We start from the raw sequence: 16,736 nt of genomic DNA on the forward strand, positions 1-16,736 counted from the left end.
AGTAGATTTGAATTAACATCCCTTCAAAAATAACCTTAGTGTTTTGGGATCTAGCACATGGTGTTTCGGCGGATGCCATGGACGAGTACATAAAAATAGACGAATCAACGACAATCAAAAGAATGAAGATATTTTGTCAAGCAATCGTGGTTATAAATCCATTGCAGTATATACAGTCACCAACATCTAATGATGTTTCTAGACTTCTTCACATTGGTGAAAAGCGGAGTTTTTGTGGAATGCTTGGTAGCTTGGACTGCATGCATTGGCAATGGAAGAATTTTTTAATTTTGGGCGGGACAATATGCAGGTCGCAGTGGATCACCTACAAAGTTCTTGAAACTGTTTTCGATTATGATCTTTGGATTTGACATGCATAATCGGAATGCAAGGCACCAACAGCGATATCAATGTGTTGGAGTCTTCTCGTCTTTTCTCTAATCTTGTTCAATGTATTGTTCCTCTTGTTCATTGTAACATACAAGGAAACAAATATAATATGAGCTAATTCTTTAGCTGACGGTATATATCCAAAGTAGTCCACTATAGCGCAAACTACTAATGAGCCAATGGATCGAAACAAAAAAATATTTTGTTATGCAACAATAAGGATGTAGGAAAGATGTAGAACACACATTTGGAGTTCTTTAATATCGCTTCAGTATTGTGAAAACACTATTTTGTTTCTGAAATGATAGTCGAGGATGGACGTAATTGTGATGAATTTAAAAGAGAAGTTCCGTCTATATAGATCGAAAGTGTAGAAAACGATAATGTAAAATTCCAAGAATTTTTTTCCCGTTTCAGAGAAATCAAACTAAATAAGCTCATATTTTACTTCGAAATGCATTAATTGATCATTTGTGGAGAAAATATAATAATGCTAATGAATAACTTAAGTTGGTGTGTTATTGTTTTAAGGAATATAATGTAATTTTTAATGTAATAAATACATTCCTTTTTAAGCAATGTTATGTAACTTTCTTTATATAACAAAGATTTAATTTTAGTTAATACTGTATTTCATAAAAGTGTTACAAATAGAAAATGGACTATTTCAAATTGTATAAAAGAAATGAGATATTACTAATTATTTACTAAATATAAAATATAATATATTTAAAATATTTCTTTTGGAGTAAAAATGGAATAGTACACTAGAGCAGAATTTAATTCTATTTTAGAGTTATTCCATTTTAGGATAATAGAGGCGCAAAACTTAAGATGACGAAAGAATACTTTGCATAAATAATTGGAAGCACTGCGATGGGCACCCAATTCAGACCGGTGACGACGTCAACGAATTCAGACTAATGACGATGGGGACGAATCAAACCGGACTTTTCTTTTTTCTCCTGCAATCTCCTAGCTCTCTACGTCTCATCTCTCTCTGTCATGTTTGAGAAGACAAATGGAGTGGACAAAACACAATCTCCATCCTTGGATAAAAAATTTTAAGGGTACATATTGCAATCTTGTGTGTTATTTTAAACCAATAGGAAATTTATTTCCTTTTATATGTAAATACTTAAAAAATAAAGGCTATGTATATGATTTTACGGTTTGTAATTTAGGGATATAGGGTTTAGAGTTTTGACTAATGAGAAAGAAGGAAGAAGATTAAAAAAAGAATAATATTTATACAACTTATGTTTTTTTTTTATCGAAAGTTATGTTTAAAAATTAAATTATCATTTATATTTATAAACTTAATGATATGTTACTTAAATAAAGTGATTAGTTAAATTTGCTTTTTACTAAGTATTTTGAATTTAAGGTTTGGAGTTTGAAAATAGAATTTGATTTATAAATGTTAATTAAGCTTATATTTGAAAGTATAAATGTTTTTGAGTTTGGAATATATAAAGTTGAATTTATATTAAAGGTTTAAGATTTAATGTATAATATAGGGTTTGGGTATATATGACATATGATTTGTTGTTTGATATATAAGATTTAAGATTTGAAAATAAATAATAAAAAGATTAGAATTTTAAGATTTTTAGTTAGAGTTTAGATTAAATATTTGAAATAAAATTTTCAAAATATTAAAATTTGAATGTAAAGTTGAAATTTGAAATTAAAATAGGTAAATATTTGAGTTTTAGGGGTTGTGTTTAAAGTTTAGGTTTTATTGTTTTGTGGAGTGAGAGGGAAAGTGAAATAAGAGTTAGAGGAAAAATTAATTATTTTATGCTTCAGTAAAGATAGCGTTTTAAATTACCAATGCTATTATATATTCGTAAAAAACGCTACTGTAAAGTAAGAGTTATGTCAAAGATAGCATTCAGATACAAAACACTGTCTTCGTACGCTATATTTATCCACTTCCCTTATAGTAGGTGATGTAAAGTATGATTCAACATTCGACATGTCTGAACTTTGAGATGACTACATGATCTGATCTCAATGATAAATGAGCCTCTTGCATGGCCAAATTTCGCAACATAATTGAATTAGATAATGAATCTTCAATTATGCTTCATGACTTTCAAGATTTCATATATCCTGCATGCACAAAATAAAACTTTTGATTGTTTATCTAGAATTACAGATCTATAAAGATCTCAGTTTTATTCGTTGTGTTATTATTGTTTGATTGCTTAGACCACCTCAAGTTTGAATAATAGAAAAATATTTCAATATAAAAAAAAACATATTTTCTTAAAAGTAATATTAAAAATATAATTATTTAACTATAAATGAAAATATTAAAAATGTAATTGGTTACACAGTTTTTTATTAAAAAATTATTTAGATACGTGAAAACATCATATATCATAAAACAATAAAAATAACTTAAAATATAACCAGAGGGAATATTAACATGGAGAAAAACTTTAGGACAAAAGCCGAATGAGATTTGCTTGGAAATTCCACTCATGTCGATGTCGGACGTACAAAACTATTACCCAACGAAAGCTGTCCACATGGATGGCTAAGGTTCGTTTACTGTGACCAATAGTTAAAGCAGAGTCAACTAAAAAAACAATCATAAAGACAACAGGTCTTATTTTTCCCGTACATCTCTGCCTTTATATCTACACTTAATCCGCAGAACAGAAGAAAGACCATAACCACCAAGAAGACCCAGAGAACAAAGAGGAAAAAGGTCCACACTCCCGAAAGATACTAGATCAATGGTGTTAGAAGCTCTTGCCGGAGTCAGTAATGCTCTAATCGCTACCTCATGGAGGGCATCGACCACTGCTTACAGCACCGACCACTTCCACATAGAAGTAGAAGGCGATACCGTCTTTTTCGCTTTCAAACCATCTTTCTTGGTGAAAGATTGGTTTGATCCAGAGAATGCGTCTCCATTTGGAGAAACTAAGATGAACCGTGAACAGTTCCCTTGTATGAGAAGCATTGGCAACGACGTTAACGCTACCGTTAACGAAGCTTTCCTCAAGAATCTTAAACTTCTGGCCTCAACCTCATTTCCTCATTCTGTAAGTTAAAAACTCTTTTGACCTTTTTTTCGGACATCAGTTGAAAACATATGACTCATTTATGCCTGAAACTTGCAGGTGAAAACGGTTGTCGACAGCATGAGAAGTCAACGGATAGTGTTCACAGGACATTCTTCAGGTGGTGCAACTGCAATCTTAGCAACAGTTTGGTATTTGGAGACATACTTCACAAAGCAGAGTGGTTTCTTCCCAGAGCCTCTTTGTCTGACCTTTGGTGCTCCATTGGTGGGTGACAGTGTCTTCAAGCACGCTCTTGGGAGAGAGAACTGGAGCCGGTTCTTCGTGAACTTCGTCACAAGATTCGATATCGTCCCTCGGATAATGCTTGCTAGAAAGGCATCAACAAAGCAAGCTCTGCCTTATGCTCTCTCCCAACTGGGTCGTAAATCTGGGAACCAAGGAAATGACCAGAGCATCACAGGGTTTTTCGCAACGGTGATGAAAGACACAGCAACTGTTGCTCACCAAGCTGTCTGTAAACTGATTGGAAACGGAGAGCCGTTTTTAAAAACACTTTCAAGTTTCCTTGAGCTGAGTCCTTATAGACCCGCAGGCACTTTTGTCTTCTCTACGGGGACGAGATTGGTCTCAGTGAGCAACTCAGACGCCATTCTTCAGATTCTGTTGTACTCTTCTCAGTCCAGCAACGAGCAAGAATTGTCTCTAAGACCACATCAAAGCATAAGAGATCACCATAGCTATGAGGAAATGGTGCATTCAATGGCAATGAAAGTTGTTAATCAATTGGATTTGCAGCACTTGCCTTTGGATGGAGGAGAATCTGCCCTCAGTGACCTTGGACTGGTATAACCTTTCTCTCTTTTCTCCATAGTTTGATTCTTTAGCTACAAGGATCTAAGATTTAGGGGTGGTTAATCTTGATAAAAGAAAAGTTTGGATAAATAAGAGTCATACGGCCTATGTATAATAAGTATTTAAAATTTGGGAGCCAATGCAAATGTTTTATCCGGCTGTGCTCATTGATGTTTCTTTTTCTTTTGCAGAGCACAAGAGCCAGACAATGCGTCCGTGCTGCATTTGAGGCAGAGAAGAAACAAGTCAATAACCAAAGCAAGATAGACGCTAAACAGCCTACAATATTAGAGAAGCTGGTATGGATAGAGGATGAATACAAGCCAAAGTGTCTAACTCATAAAATCGGGTACTATGATTCCTTCAAGGAATCGAATGAAGAGAAAGACTTCAGAGCAAACGTCAAAAGAGCTGAGTTAGCTGGTATATATGATGAGGTGCTGGGTCTAGTGAAAGAAGGACAACTTCCAGATGGATTTGAGGGGCGCATTGAGTGGATAGAGTTAGCAAATCGCTACCGTAGATTGATCGAACCACTTGATATTTCAAACTACCACAGGCACTTGAAGAACGAAGACACGGGGCCTTATATGATACATGGAAGACCAAACCGTTACAAACACGCTCAGAGAGGGTATGAGCATGAACTACTGAAGGCAGGCAGGAGTGCAGAAGAGATAAAGAGATCTGACTGTGGATCTTGCTTTTGGGCTGAGGTTGAAGAACTCAGGAGAAAAGAATATGATGAGGCAAGGGTTACGAAACTAGAAGAGTTGCTTGAAGGATGGATCAGAGACAAGGAAGTAGATGATGAGCATATATTTCTGGAGGGCTCATCATTTAGAAAGTGGTGGCACTCACTTCCTGAGGTTCACAGACGCGGCTCTAGCTTGCAAGTGCGTATGGGTTAAACAAGAGCCACCTGAACCTGAAGAAGTTTTAGCTATTGGAAGTGCCTTGTGCACATTTGTCTAATAAAGAGATGTTATAGCTCTATATTCTAATGTTTTTAAATTTGGTTTCCACTTTCGGTTGATCTTAAAATAAGAAACATGATCTAAGGATCATTGTTTAGTGATGTAATAGCTCTATGTTCTAATGTCGAATTTGCTTTCCACTCTTAAGCCTAAAGCCATATTATAGCATGGAAAAGAAACAAACAACCTTCCTTGGCGTTAACAGAAGGAAATATTCAGTGAAAGAGATAATATCATTACAAAGAAGCCTGAATGTACTAAAAATGTCGTTAAACAATACTAACTTCTAATCCTCAAAACATTTGGCTGTGAGAACGCTCCAAGTTGTAGCTACTACAATAACCAAGGAAGAAAATGTTTACAACCCTATGCAAAATTCAAAACTTGCCATTGAGCTTCTTCTGCATTGCTAGTTTACTTATATGAAAAACTGGTTATCATATGAAGTTCGTAATTTTCTTGATGAATTTTTTTAATTTATCCTGTTCAGTTCCCTGACAAAAAATATTATTCAGCACTGTATTTTCTTAATATAAAATAAAACCAAAAATTATAAAGAACTAAATAGAATTTCTGTATTTTCTTAATATAAAATAAAACCAAAAATTATAAAGAACTAAATAGAATTTCAGACTTTTTTTTTTAGGAAGCACTTTTACTCTAATGATTTGATAAAAAAAAATTAATACTTCTACATCAGAAGGTTTGAGTTTTGAATCTCAAGAAATGTGATCTATAACCAATTATGCTGAATACTGGTAAAAGTAGGGGTGTTCAATCCGGATATCGGTTCGGTTTCGGTTCGGTTTTTTTCGGTTTTCGGTATTTCGGTTAGTAAAATATAACTACCATTCTAAATCCATATTTACTTCGGTTCGGTTTATATACCGTCGGTTTTCGGTTTATTCGGTTTTATACCAAAAAACATAATTATTTTGTTTGAGATCATATTATATGAATTTTAGAGTCATATTGTCAACACATTCATTTATTAAAAATATATTACATGTTCAAATAGATGAACAAAAAAGTAAAAATACTTCTACCATCAAATAAAATAATCAATTCTATAACTAAAATCAAAGTTTGAAATTTTGAAAATAAAAATATGAAACAAAACAAAAACATAAAAAAAAAGTTTTTCCACTCTTCCATATTTAGTGTTCATTAAAGTCATGTTTTTTCAATTGAAAATTTTCCATTAACTATTGTCCATCAAATTTATAATCTTCATATTAATTAAGTGAAGACTAAAATAAATCAAAAAGATCAAAAAAATACTTAGAAAATAAGATATATGAATTGCGATGTATTGTTATTTAGTTATAGTTCAAGTGTTTTACAAATTAAGGTTTTTTATTACTAGAAAATTATGGTAATAGTTATTAACACAAATTTAACTTATGTAACAAATAGATTTTCATGTATTGTTTTAAAATAGATACATATTTACATGTTTCTACTTTTAATCGGTTTTGTTCGATTTATTTGGTTTAATCGGTTATATACCAAACCATATCCAAATCCTACGGTTATAAAATTATATCCATTCGGTTTATATGATATATACCAAAACCAAACCATATTGTCTATTTCGGTTCGGTTCGGTTCGGTACAGTTCGGTTTTACCATATTGAACAGCCTTAGGTAAAAGCTTACATGAGATTTTCTCATTGTGTAAACAGAACCGCCAAGCATAGATAGCTCTTCATAAAAACGACTTGATATGAGGCAACTATGACTCAAATAAAGTGTGCTTTGGTGTCAGTTCAAATAAATTTGAACCGGTTTGATATGTAGAGAATTATCCGGAAATAAATGCTTTTTTTTTGTCAGCATTCGGAAATAAATGCTGGTGGATTATTTAAAAACTTATTCTTAGGTTCACCAACCAATAGGATTGTGTCATTTTAGATTTAGTATCTTTTAAAAAAAGAAACAAAATATTATCGAATTATATTATATTTTTAAAATAAAAATTGTATTAATCACAAAAAGAAGTTTTTTTAATCGCAAAAAAAAAAAAATATTTTTCAACAGTATTTTTAACGCTGCCAACAAATATTAAACCCTAAACCCTAAACCTATAGGTAAACCCTAAACTCTTGAATAAATCATAAATCTTAAAGTTTAAGATTTGATCCAAGAGTTTCGGATTTATTCAAGGGTTTAGGGTTTACCTAAGGGTTTAGGGTTTACCCAAGGGTTTAGGGTTTAGGATTAAGATTTAGGGTTTAGTGTTTTGTTGATTGTGTTAAAAATATTTTTTTTTTAATTCAAGAATTTAAAATTTATCAAAGGGTTTAGGGTTTAGATTAAGAGTTTAGTGTTTTGTTTATGGTATTAATTTTTTTTTGAAAACTTTTTTTTTGCAACTACTATTATTTTTATTTATTTATACTTTTTTAATTTTTAAAACGTAATATAATTTGATAATATTTTGTTTCCTTTTTTAAAAGATATCAGATTTGAAATAACTAAATCTTATTGGTTGGTGAACCTATAGGTTCACCCTAGGGGTAAACCCAAGAATAACTCTTATTTCAATATATTCCTCCTAAATAATAATTTCTAATTATAGAGTAAATATTAGTGGATTATTAGTTTACATCTTGAAACCCAAGTCAAGCTATTTATTATAATTTTTTTTTTGCCAAAATATTATATGGACAAATATAAGGATTGATAAAAAAAATATAGGTAGGCTTGGGCGTTCGGATACCCATTTGGGTTCGGATCGGGTTTTTCGGATTTCGGTTCTGTTTTGTAACACCGCCTAGGTGTCATTCTAATAAATTTACAAGTACAAATCGAATTCGGATATAATACTTCGGGTTCGGATCGGTTCAGATATATCTAAAGTAATCATATATCATTCGGATTCTGGTTCTATCGAATCTGTTCAGATATATCCAAGGTAAAATTTAAAAGTAAAACATAAAATATATAATTTTTCAAATATAATAGAGTATTTAAGGTATTTATTTATTTTTTAATACTTATTGTTAAATATTTTATCCATAATTGAATATTTGAAGTATATATATGTTTCAAATATTAATATCGTACATTAATTTGGACATTCGAATCGATATTTTTGGGTTTTTCTGGGTTTTTCGGATTACCCATTCGAATTCGGTTAATAACACTTTGGGTTCGAATTGACGAATTCATTCGAGTAATTTCGGACCGGATACAATTTGGCGAATATGTATTTGGGTAAAACAAAAAGTTGACGAAGACTTCTAATAATATTCTTTTTTGTAACTTGGGCTTCAGATTTAACAAGTCTTCGAAAGCCAAGTTGACGAAAGCGTGTATTTAATTCTGAAATCGAAGTCAAGCTAAACAAATTATTTTTTAGTAAGTGGATACAAACTTTGCTCAACCAAAAAAGCGTAGAGACGAAGAAATCTCCGATAAAAAGTGAATAAATCTATGAGTTACTACGAAACACCACCGATGTCGATTGTACAGTCATCAGTGGCGGAGCCAGTGCTACACCAGGGGGGTCAGATGACCCATATAAACTTTTGTAAAAAGAAAATTATACATGTATTTTCAGAAAAAAAAACTGATGTACTTAGAGCATGAGCATTGGTGAACCCCACTCTGGGGTTCACCAAATTTTTTTAATATTTTTTTGTGGGCCCATAAACAGTTATGAACCCGAATTTGTTGTTTTCTGCATTAGTGAATCCGAAGAAGGAGTTCATAGGAATAAAATAATAATATTTTTTTAATTTTTTTTTAAATTTAAAATTATTCAGAATACATGAAAAAAATATTAAAATATATTATAAAATTTATGAAAACATTTTATTCAACCTATGTTTTAGTTTTGGAGTTTAAGTTTTGGTTTTGAGATATGTTTTAATATTTTGGTTTGTGTTTTTAGATGTAGAAAAGCTATTTTAGAGTTTTGGAGTTTAAGTTTTGGCTTTCGAAAAATGTTTTAATATTTTGGTTTGTGTTTTCAAATGTAGAAAAGCTATGTTTTAAAATTTTAGCCAAGTTTCTTAACTTAAATTCAATTCATAGAAACATTTTGTTCGATGATCAGTCTACGCATTCAACAAAGGAATTAAGTTCGAGAATGTTTAACTTAGCATAAAAGTTCACATAGAAAAACCATTCAAGTTTTACAAACCGAAATACATAAGTTGATAAGTTGCTAATGAAACAAAAAGAAACAAGTTAAGATGATAGAGAGGAAAGACCGCAAAAGAGCCATCTAATTTCGTGAGGTAGAAACAATGCTACCTGTAGAATAAGAGAACACAAGTTAAAGCATAAGCAAAGTAGTAACATTGAAGATATAGACAACACAAACAAGTCAAATGAGAAGACTTACCATCGATTCTGCTAAAGTGCTTGATCAGTAGTTCAGTACACTCCTTCCTTTCCGGACATACACACAGTAATGGAGTTGTCGTCCCGTCTCCAACCACGTTGAACACAAACAAATCTCCGTTGGTGCATCTGTTATCACGACAGAACTTTCTCCACCCTCTGGTGATGTAATATGCGCCGTCTGATTCGCTAAATCCGAAGCGCGCAGTCCATGACTTTCCCTCCTTGTTGACAAGTTTGACCTCTTTGCATTGTTGGTTCAAAGCACCACACCTCATAGCTTCCACAGGAAGAAACTACAAACACATACATAACATCAGCCAAGAAGCAGTACTAGAAACAAATAAATAACTAAATTTTACTCACCATTTTGTCGTCCTTTTGATTTGTAGGAGTAACCTCAGCCAAGAAGCAGTAGTCGTATGAGAAAGTAGGAGCATCATCCGCGTCGGCTTCTTCCTTAACGATGTGAGGATGTGTATACAGAATCTCACAACAGCTAGGACCAAAAGGAGTCACATGAAAGACCATGTCTTCTTCGTGTTTGAAGATGACAATGTCACCGATTCGAAGATCATGTGCTTCGGTGAACTCTTTCCAACCTTTGGTGAGTGTCCTGCCTTCTCGGATCACCTCCCAAATTTGATCCGAAGCGTCCGATCTTAGCTTCCATGGTTTATTGATCTCAGCCCCTTGTATGTGTTTTGAGTAGAAGTCAAGTGGTATTGCGACGCCACTTTGAAAACCAGGAAGAAGAGGCTTGAAGAAATGAGGTTCTCGGGGAGTTTCCATCTGCAACAATCGAGTTTTAAACAAACCGTGAACCCTCAATCGCAATTTTTAGCACACATTAACGACAGATTATTAGCACACATTACCACAATTGAACTCCCATATCGATTAAGAACCCTAAAAAAAAAACCCCAAATCGATTTTAAATCACACAAATCGCAAATCCCTTTCGAACATTCAGAGAAACGATTTTAAAAAAATCGAACCAATTCAACATTCAGAGAAACGGTTTCGAGTTTCCACCACAAAATCGAACCAATTCAACCCTCAATCGAACTACCATATCGATTAAGAACCCTAAAAAAAAAATTCCCAAATCGATTTTAAATCATACAAATCGCAAATCCCTTTCGAACATTCAATCGACGCTAACTCACCGTGAATTTAAGTAATACTGACCTAAGAGCGTCGAGAAGAGATTACAGAGTCGATTTGATGGAGAAAACCTCCGGAATTCGCCGTCGCACGGTGTGTCGCCTCCGCGTCTTGAAACCCTAGGTTTTTCAGAGAGGAGACAAATGAATCGCGTTACGCGGAAACCCTTTCGACCTCGTCGTCAACGCGGAAAGGAGAAGCCACTCAGCGCCCGACGCGTGGCTTGAACTCGCCTCTTACGGGTTCAAGCGTAAGGCCCGGTTCGTCGATTAAAACCCATTTTTCATTTTCTTTAAATCATTCGGGCTTAAAAACTCGAGTCCACGACCCCCTCATGATCCCCTGATGCGCATGGTCTTAGTTTATTGACCCCTGCAAATTATATCTGATACCAAGTTGACCCCTCTAAAATAAATTGCTGCCTCCGCCACTGACAGTCATCGCAACTATTAACGTCTGAAAGCAAAAGAGGATCTCTATTGGAGACGAAGACTTCAAAAGTCAAGCTCACATATTTTCTAAGGCAAGATTCATTTGAAAAACTTATGAGATTTGCTTGGAAATTCCACTCATGTCGGACGTACAAACTATTACCGAAATGAGAACTGCCCACGTGAATGGGTTGGTTTACTTATGACCAATAGTTAAAGCAGAGTCAATTTTAATCAATCATAAAGTAAAGACAACAGTGCTTAAAATATCCCCCAAAAACCCCATGTTGCAGTGAACTCTCTCCTCACGTTTCCGATGGGTACTTTTGGTAATTACTTTTCCCGTGCATTTCTGCCTTTATATCTGTAGTAACCCGCAGGAAGACCATAAGCAAGAAGACCCATAGAACAAAGAGAGAAAAAAGAGCAAGTCCCCAAGAAAGAGATTAGATCAATGGCGCAAGAAGCTCTTGCTGTTGCTGGAATCAGTAATGATCTAGTAACCAGATCATGGATGGCATCGAAGATAGCTTACAACACCGAGCATTTTTGCAAGGAAGAAGAAGGGGAGTTGGTGTATTTCTCTTTCAAACCATCTTTCTCGGAGAAAGATTGGTTTGCTCCGGAGAATGGGTCTTCCTTTGGAGAAACTAAGATGAATCGTGAACAGTTCCCTTGTATGAGAAGCTTCAGCAACGACGTTGACGCTACGGTTAACGAAGCTTTCCTCAAGAATCTTGATATCCTCATTTCTCAAAGAACCTCATTCCGTGATGATGTAAGTAAATATTTTGACTTGGGTCAAAAACTTCTGACCATTTAATGTCTAAAACTTGCTTTATCAGGTTGTCAGCAGCCAAAAATGTAAAAGGATAGTGTTCACAGGACATTCATCAGGAGGGGCAACTGCAATTTTGGCAACAGTTTGGTATTTGGAGACGTACTTGACGAAGAAACAGATTGGTGGTTTCCCTTTCCCAGAGCCTCTTTGTGTGACGTTTGGAGCTCCTTTGGTGGGTGACAATGTCTTCAAGCACGCGCTTGGGAGAGAGAACTGGAGCAGGTTCTTCCTGAACTTGGTCACAAGATTCGATATTGTCCCTCGGATAATGCTTGCTCCAAAGGCATCAACAAAGCAAACTCTGCCTTATGCTCTTTACAAGCTGGATGATACAGCTTCTCGGATCCAAGAAAACGACCAGGGAATCGCAGGTTTCTTCGCAGCGGTGATGAAAGACGTAGAAATTGCTTCGCGCCAAGCCGGTTGTGAACTGATTGGAGACGGAGGAGGGAATGCGTTTTTGGAAACTTTTTCAAGTTTCCTTGAGCTGAGTCCTTATAGACCCGCAGGGACTTTTGTCTTCTCTACGGGGACGAGATTGGTCCAAGTGAGCAACTCAGATGCCATTTTCCAGCTTCTGTTTTACGCTTCTCAGTCAAGCAATGAGCAAGAGTTGTCTCTAAGACTATATGAAAGCATACAAGATCACCGTAGCTATCAGGAAATGGTAGATTCGATGGGAACGAAGGAGGTTAATGATCTTGACATGGATCACTTGGCTTTCGATGGAGGAGAATCTGCGCTCAGTGACCTCGGACTGGTAAAAAAAAAAAAAAAAAAAAGCTTTGATCCCTGTATATTTCTTGCTGAATAAGAAAAAAGAAAGATCATTTGTTGTTTTTTTTCTTTTTTTTTTTTTTGCAGAGCACAAGCGACAGGAAATGCCTCCTTGCTGCATATGAAGCAGAGAAGAAAAGAGTTGATAATCAGAGTAAGATGGACAAGGAAAGAGAGACTAAAACAGAAGAGAAGCTGGACTGGATAGAGAACGTATACAAGCCAAGGTGTCTAGCTCTTGCAAAAGGGTACTATGATTCCTTCAAGGAATCTCCTGAAGATGACGACTTCACAGCAAACGTCACTAGAGCTGAGTTAGCTGGTTCATTTGACAAGGTGTTCGGTTTACTGAAAAAAGGTCAACTTCCAGATGGATTCGAGGGGCGCAGTGAGTGGATCGAGCTACAAATTCGCTACGTCAAACTAGTCGAACCACTTGATATTGCAAACTACCACAGGCACTTGAAGAACGAAGACACAGGGCCTTACATGGGAAAAGGAAGACCAAACCGCTACAAACACGCTCAGAGATTGTACGAGCATAAACTACTCAAGGCAGGACGGCCTGCAGAAGAGATAAAGACATCCAGCTTAGGATCGTGCTTTTGGGCCGAGGTCGAAGAACTAAGGGGAAAAGAATATGATAAGGTAAAGGTTAGTAAACTAGAAGAGTTGCTTCAAGGATGGATCATAGACAAGGAAGTAGATGATGAGCATATATTTTTGGAGGGCTCAACATTCAGAAAGTGGTGGCACTCACTTCCTGAGCTTCACAAACTCTGTTCTCTCCTACGAGGGCGTATGGGTTAAACCAAGAGACACTTGAACCAGAAAAAAAAAAGGTTGATTGTTTAAGCTATTGCAACTTCCTTTGTGCAATAAAGAGATGCAATCAATAGCTCTCAGTTTTTCAATTTGATTTCTACTTCAGGATGATCTTAAATAAGAAACATGCTCTAAGATCATGAAGATATATGTAATTGTTCTCTATTTTAATGTCGAATTTGGTTTGCACTTAACAGTTATCTTGTAATATCATTGACTTTATATTTTACAGAGACCAATCAATAAGCTAAACTCAAAACTGTTTCTCATTTTCAAACACTAAATAATTGTGTAAGATGTTTTGTCTGAAATCCATGTAACAGAAGCTCCTTCACGTAAATCTTCATCCGCATCAACAATATATTTTTTTGAACCAGAAAGATCCATCTCCGAGCTTTTGTAATCATCTTAGTTTCAACACCAACCCAACCCAACCCAACCCAACCAACATCAATGACAAACCGAGGTATGATCTAAAAGGCGTAAAAAATATTCACCATACTAGTTTGTGTTGTGTTGTACCAACTATCATTAAGCAAAAATTCAAAATTTGGTAAATAAATATTTATTAAACAAAAACGTAAAAGAATAATTGTGGCTTACTTATCATCAAAGACATCAATGAGGACATGTTCACGTTCTACTCAAGTTCGTTTTATAACAAAAGGCGTGTCTTCTGACTTCTCTCTCTCTCTCTATTTTTGTTCCATCTTTGCTCTGATCTTCTCCTCGAGTAACTCTAGTTCGAGTTCAAACATTCTGTTGAGAGCCTCCATGTTCTCTAGCGTCTCAGGCAGCGGTCTGTTCTCCGTGTCATCGCATCTCAAATGTTTCATTGGACCGTGGAGGATCTTGTTCACCATAGCTCGGGTTAGATCCTCTACTGCTTCCTTCGTCTTCTTGTCCATGTCTTTTCCATATTTCGACATGAACTTTTCAACCGAATCAGCTCTGATTCTATCTGTTTTTCTTCTTAGTTTCTTGATTGTCGGAACCGTCTGCAGCGAGTCCCTCCACGCTTCAAACTTTTTAGTTTCCTCTGTTATTATATCCTGAGCTTCCATTGCCTTCCTCGCCCTGTCTTCTTTGTTGGCAGCAACAACTTCCTTGAGATCATCCACGTTGTAAAGCTGTGTACCCTCTAATTCAGCGACACAAGATCCAACGTTTCTAGGAACAGAGATATCAACAAAGAGCCTCGCAGCACCCGGAAGAGGGAGAGTCTCAACGTGCTCCTTCAAGAACAATGGTGTCTCAGATGCTGTGCTAGTGAAAATCACGTTGGCTTCTCCAGCACAAGCTAGCATCTCATCAAGGGGTTTATAAACGATCTCAACGCCAGGCGGCATCTCCTCTTGGATAGCTGCAACTCTCTCTTGGTTTCGGTTCACAGCAACCATCCTAGTGCAACCTTTGGCAACCAGGTGCTTGATTACAAGCTTCCCCATCTTTCCTGCGCCAACAACCAACATCACAGCAGACGATGCAGATCCTGGTGGAAGCTTGGTGAGAGCAAGCTCGACGGCAGCAGAGCTAACGGAAACAGCCCCGGAGGCAATACCTGTCTCTGCTCTGGCACGCTTCCCAGCCGTGATAGCCTTTTCAAACAGCCCAGGGATAACCATACCAAACCCGTTGCGCAGTTTCTCTTTAACTTGTTTAACCTGTGCGAGTATCTGACCTTCCCCTAGGACAAGAGAGTCCAGACCAGCTGAGACTTCAAACAGATGTTGCGTGGCGTCCTTGTTGTGCAAGAGAAACCAGTGCTGACAAATGTCAGAAACTGGGATTCCACTTCTCTGCCAAAACACCAAATAGCATGATTGTAACACTAACAGATTCAACAATATAACTATCAAATATTGAGAATGTTGAATAATTATCAAAGCTGGTCCCTTAATGCTCAAAACACATACAAACAAGACACTCAAGTGTAGTAAGAGAAAGAGACAAAAAAAAAAAAAAAACCTTGGACATCCATTGAGTGACTTCTCTGACACCACGGTGCTGAGAGAGAGCCAAGACATAGATCTCCATCCGGTTACAGGTGCTGAGAACAGCGGCTTCTTCAATATGATTCAAAGCGGACAACTCAGAGATAGCCTGAGGCCATTCAGCAACAGGAATGGCAAGCTTCTCGCGCATCTCTACAGGAGCAGTGTGGATGCTAAGACCAATCACCACAATGCTGCTTCTCTCCTTTGTGTATCCTAGAGAGAGAGAGAGTATATACCTATCAGAATCTCAAACGCAATCATGACACAAAAAGTGGAAAGGCAGAGAGATTGGTTACTGTCAAAGGCGGACTTCTTAAGCTGCTGAAGAGCCGAGACACTTGATGAAGAAAGCTGACAACGGATCAGACCTCGAGTTGTCTTGCTGTTCGTCGGAAAAGCACGAACGCCTAATAACATCGTGGGAGAAGAAGATGGAGAATGGTGTTTCGATGATGATAACGAGGTCTGGCTAACAACAAATGCACCCGAAACAGCCGCCATAGCCTTGATTTTTTTTTTTTTACAAGGAAATATAATCTCAGACAAAAAGTGAAGAAGAGGAAAGATGTTTGGGATAAAAATTAAAACCTTCAACGACGGAACAAATTAGCAACGGTGGTGTGTTGGAAAGGGCCTCCTTTCTTCTCTGCGACAGATCGCGTCAGCTGTCTTAACGAGGCGTGTTCTGTTGCATCAGAATGGTAAGGAGCGATTTTGGTTGATGACGTTGTCCCGTCGGAGGATGGCGGTTTCCCTTGGTGGCTGGCTACGGACAAATGGGTTCTCTGATGACGCTGCTCCGCTGTCGCTAAGACTTCTCACCGTGAGTCTGTAAATAATAAAATCTTTTTTAAATAAATAAATAAATAATGAGGAAGAAGCAAAACGACATTGTTTTCAATTCTGACTATCATATCTAAACTATACTAAAAGGAGAATATCCTCATCAGAGAGGCCCTCCACGTCATACTAAAAAATCGACCAATAGGATCGCTGGTTTTTTCCATGACACCAATGGGATTGGGTATTTTGGGCTTCAATTTTTTTAATTTTTTTGTTCAGTTTTCAGGCCCAGTTAGCCC

The 16,736-nt window shown here is 36.3% G+C and overlaps 4 protein-coding genes and 1 long non-coding RNA gene across 5 annotated transcripts; 3 read left to right on the top strand and 2 right to left on the bottom strand.

Annotated features, from left to right (window-relative positions):
- Positions 1 to 2,996: 2,996 nt before the first annotated feature.
- LOC103874154 (protein EDS1B) lies at positions 2,997 to 5,410 on the top strand. The gene is made up of 3 exons (XM_009152573.3): positions 2,997 to 3,452; positions 3,531 to 4,277; positions 4,478 to 5,410. Exons 1-3 carry the CDS (start codon positions 3,141 to 3,143, stop codon positions 5,195 to 5,197), a joined length of 1,779 nt encoding a protein of 592 aa, XP_009150821.1. The 5' UTR covers positions 2,997 to 3,140; the 3' UTR covers positions 5,198 to 5,410.
- Positions 5,411 to 5,835: 425 nt separating this feature from the next.
- LOC117134250 lies at positions 5,836 to 7,532 on the top strand. The gene is made up of 2 exons (XR_004458475.1): positions 5,836 to 6,021; positions 6,911 to 7,532. It is a non-coding gene; the product is annotated as an uncharacterized LOC117134250 (long non-coding RNA).
- A 1,377-nt stretch (positions 7,533 to 8,909) lies between these two features.
- Positions 8,910 to 11,191, bottom strand: LOC103874146 (B3 domain-containing protein REM7-like). The gene is made up of 2 exons (XM_033290394.1): positions 9,983 to 11,191; positions 8,910 to 9,912 (listed from the first exon to the last, which is right to left on the bottom strand). Exons 1-2 carry the CDS (start codon positions 10,406 to 10,408, stop codon positions 9,523 to 9,525), a joined length of 816 nt encoding a protein of 271 aa, XP_033146285.1. The 5' UTR covers positions 10,409 to 11,191; the 3' UTR covers positions 8,910 to 9,522.
- Positions 11,192 to 11,609: 418 nt separating this feature from the next.
- Positions 11,610 to 13,881, top strand: LOC103874137 (protein EDS1B). Its single transcript, XM_009152557.3, has 3 exons — positions 11,610 to 11,992; positions 12,060 to 12,815; positions 12,920 to 13,881. The coding sequence occupies exons 1-3, from the start codon at positions 11,669 to 11,671 to the stop codon at positions 13,640 to 13,642; spliced, it is 1,803 nt and encodes a 600-aa protein (XP_009150805.1). The 5' UTR covers positions 11,610 to 11,668; the 3' UTR covers positions 13,643 to 13,881.
- Positions 13,882 to 14,188: 307 nt separating this feature from the next.
- Positions 14,189 to 16,494, bottom strand: LOC103874126 (glutamyl-tRNA reductase 2, chloroplastic). Its single transcript, XM_033290391.1, has 4 exons — positions 16,243 to 16,494; positions 15,951 to 16,158; positions 15,626 to 15,867; positions 14,189 to 15,456 (listed from the first exon to the last, which is right to left on the bottom strand). Exons 2-4 carry the CDS (start codon positions 16,153 to 16,155, stop codon positions 14,353 to 14,355), a joined length of 1,551 nt encoding a protein of 516 aa, XP_033146282.1. The 5' UTR covers positions 16,156 to 16,158; positions 16,243 to 16,494; the 3' UTR covers positions 14,189 to 14,352.
- Positions 16,495 to 16,736: the final 242 nt, after the last annotated feature.

The sequence above is a fragment of the Brassica rapa genome, chromosome A01, assembly GCF_000309985.2.
Source record: "Brassica rapa cultivar Chiifu-401-42 chromosome A01, CAAS_Brap_v3.01, whole genome shotgun sequence".
In the NCBI taxonomy this organism is placed as follows: domain Eukaryota; kingdom Viridiplantae; phylum Streptophyta; class Magnoliopsida; order Brassicales; family Brassicaceae; genus Brassica; species Brassica rapa.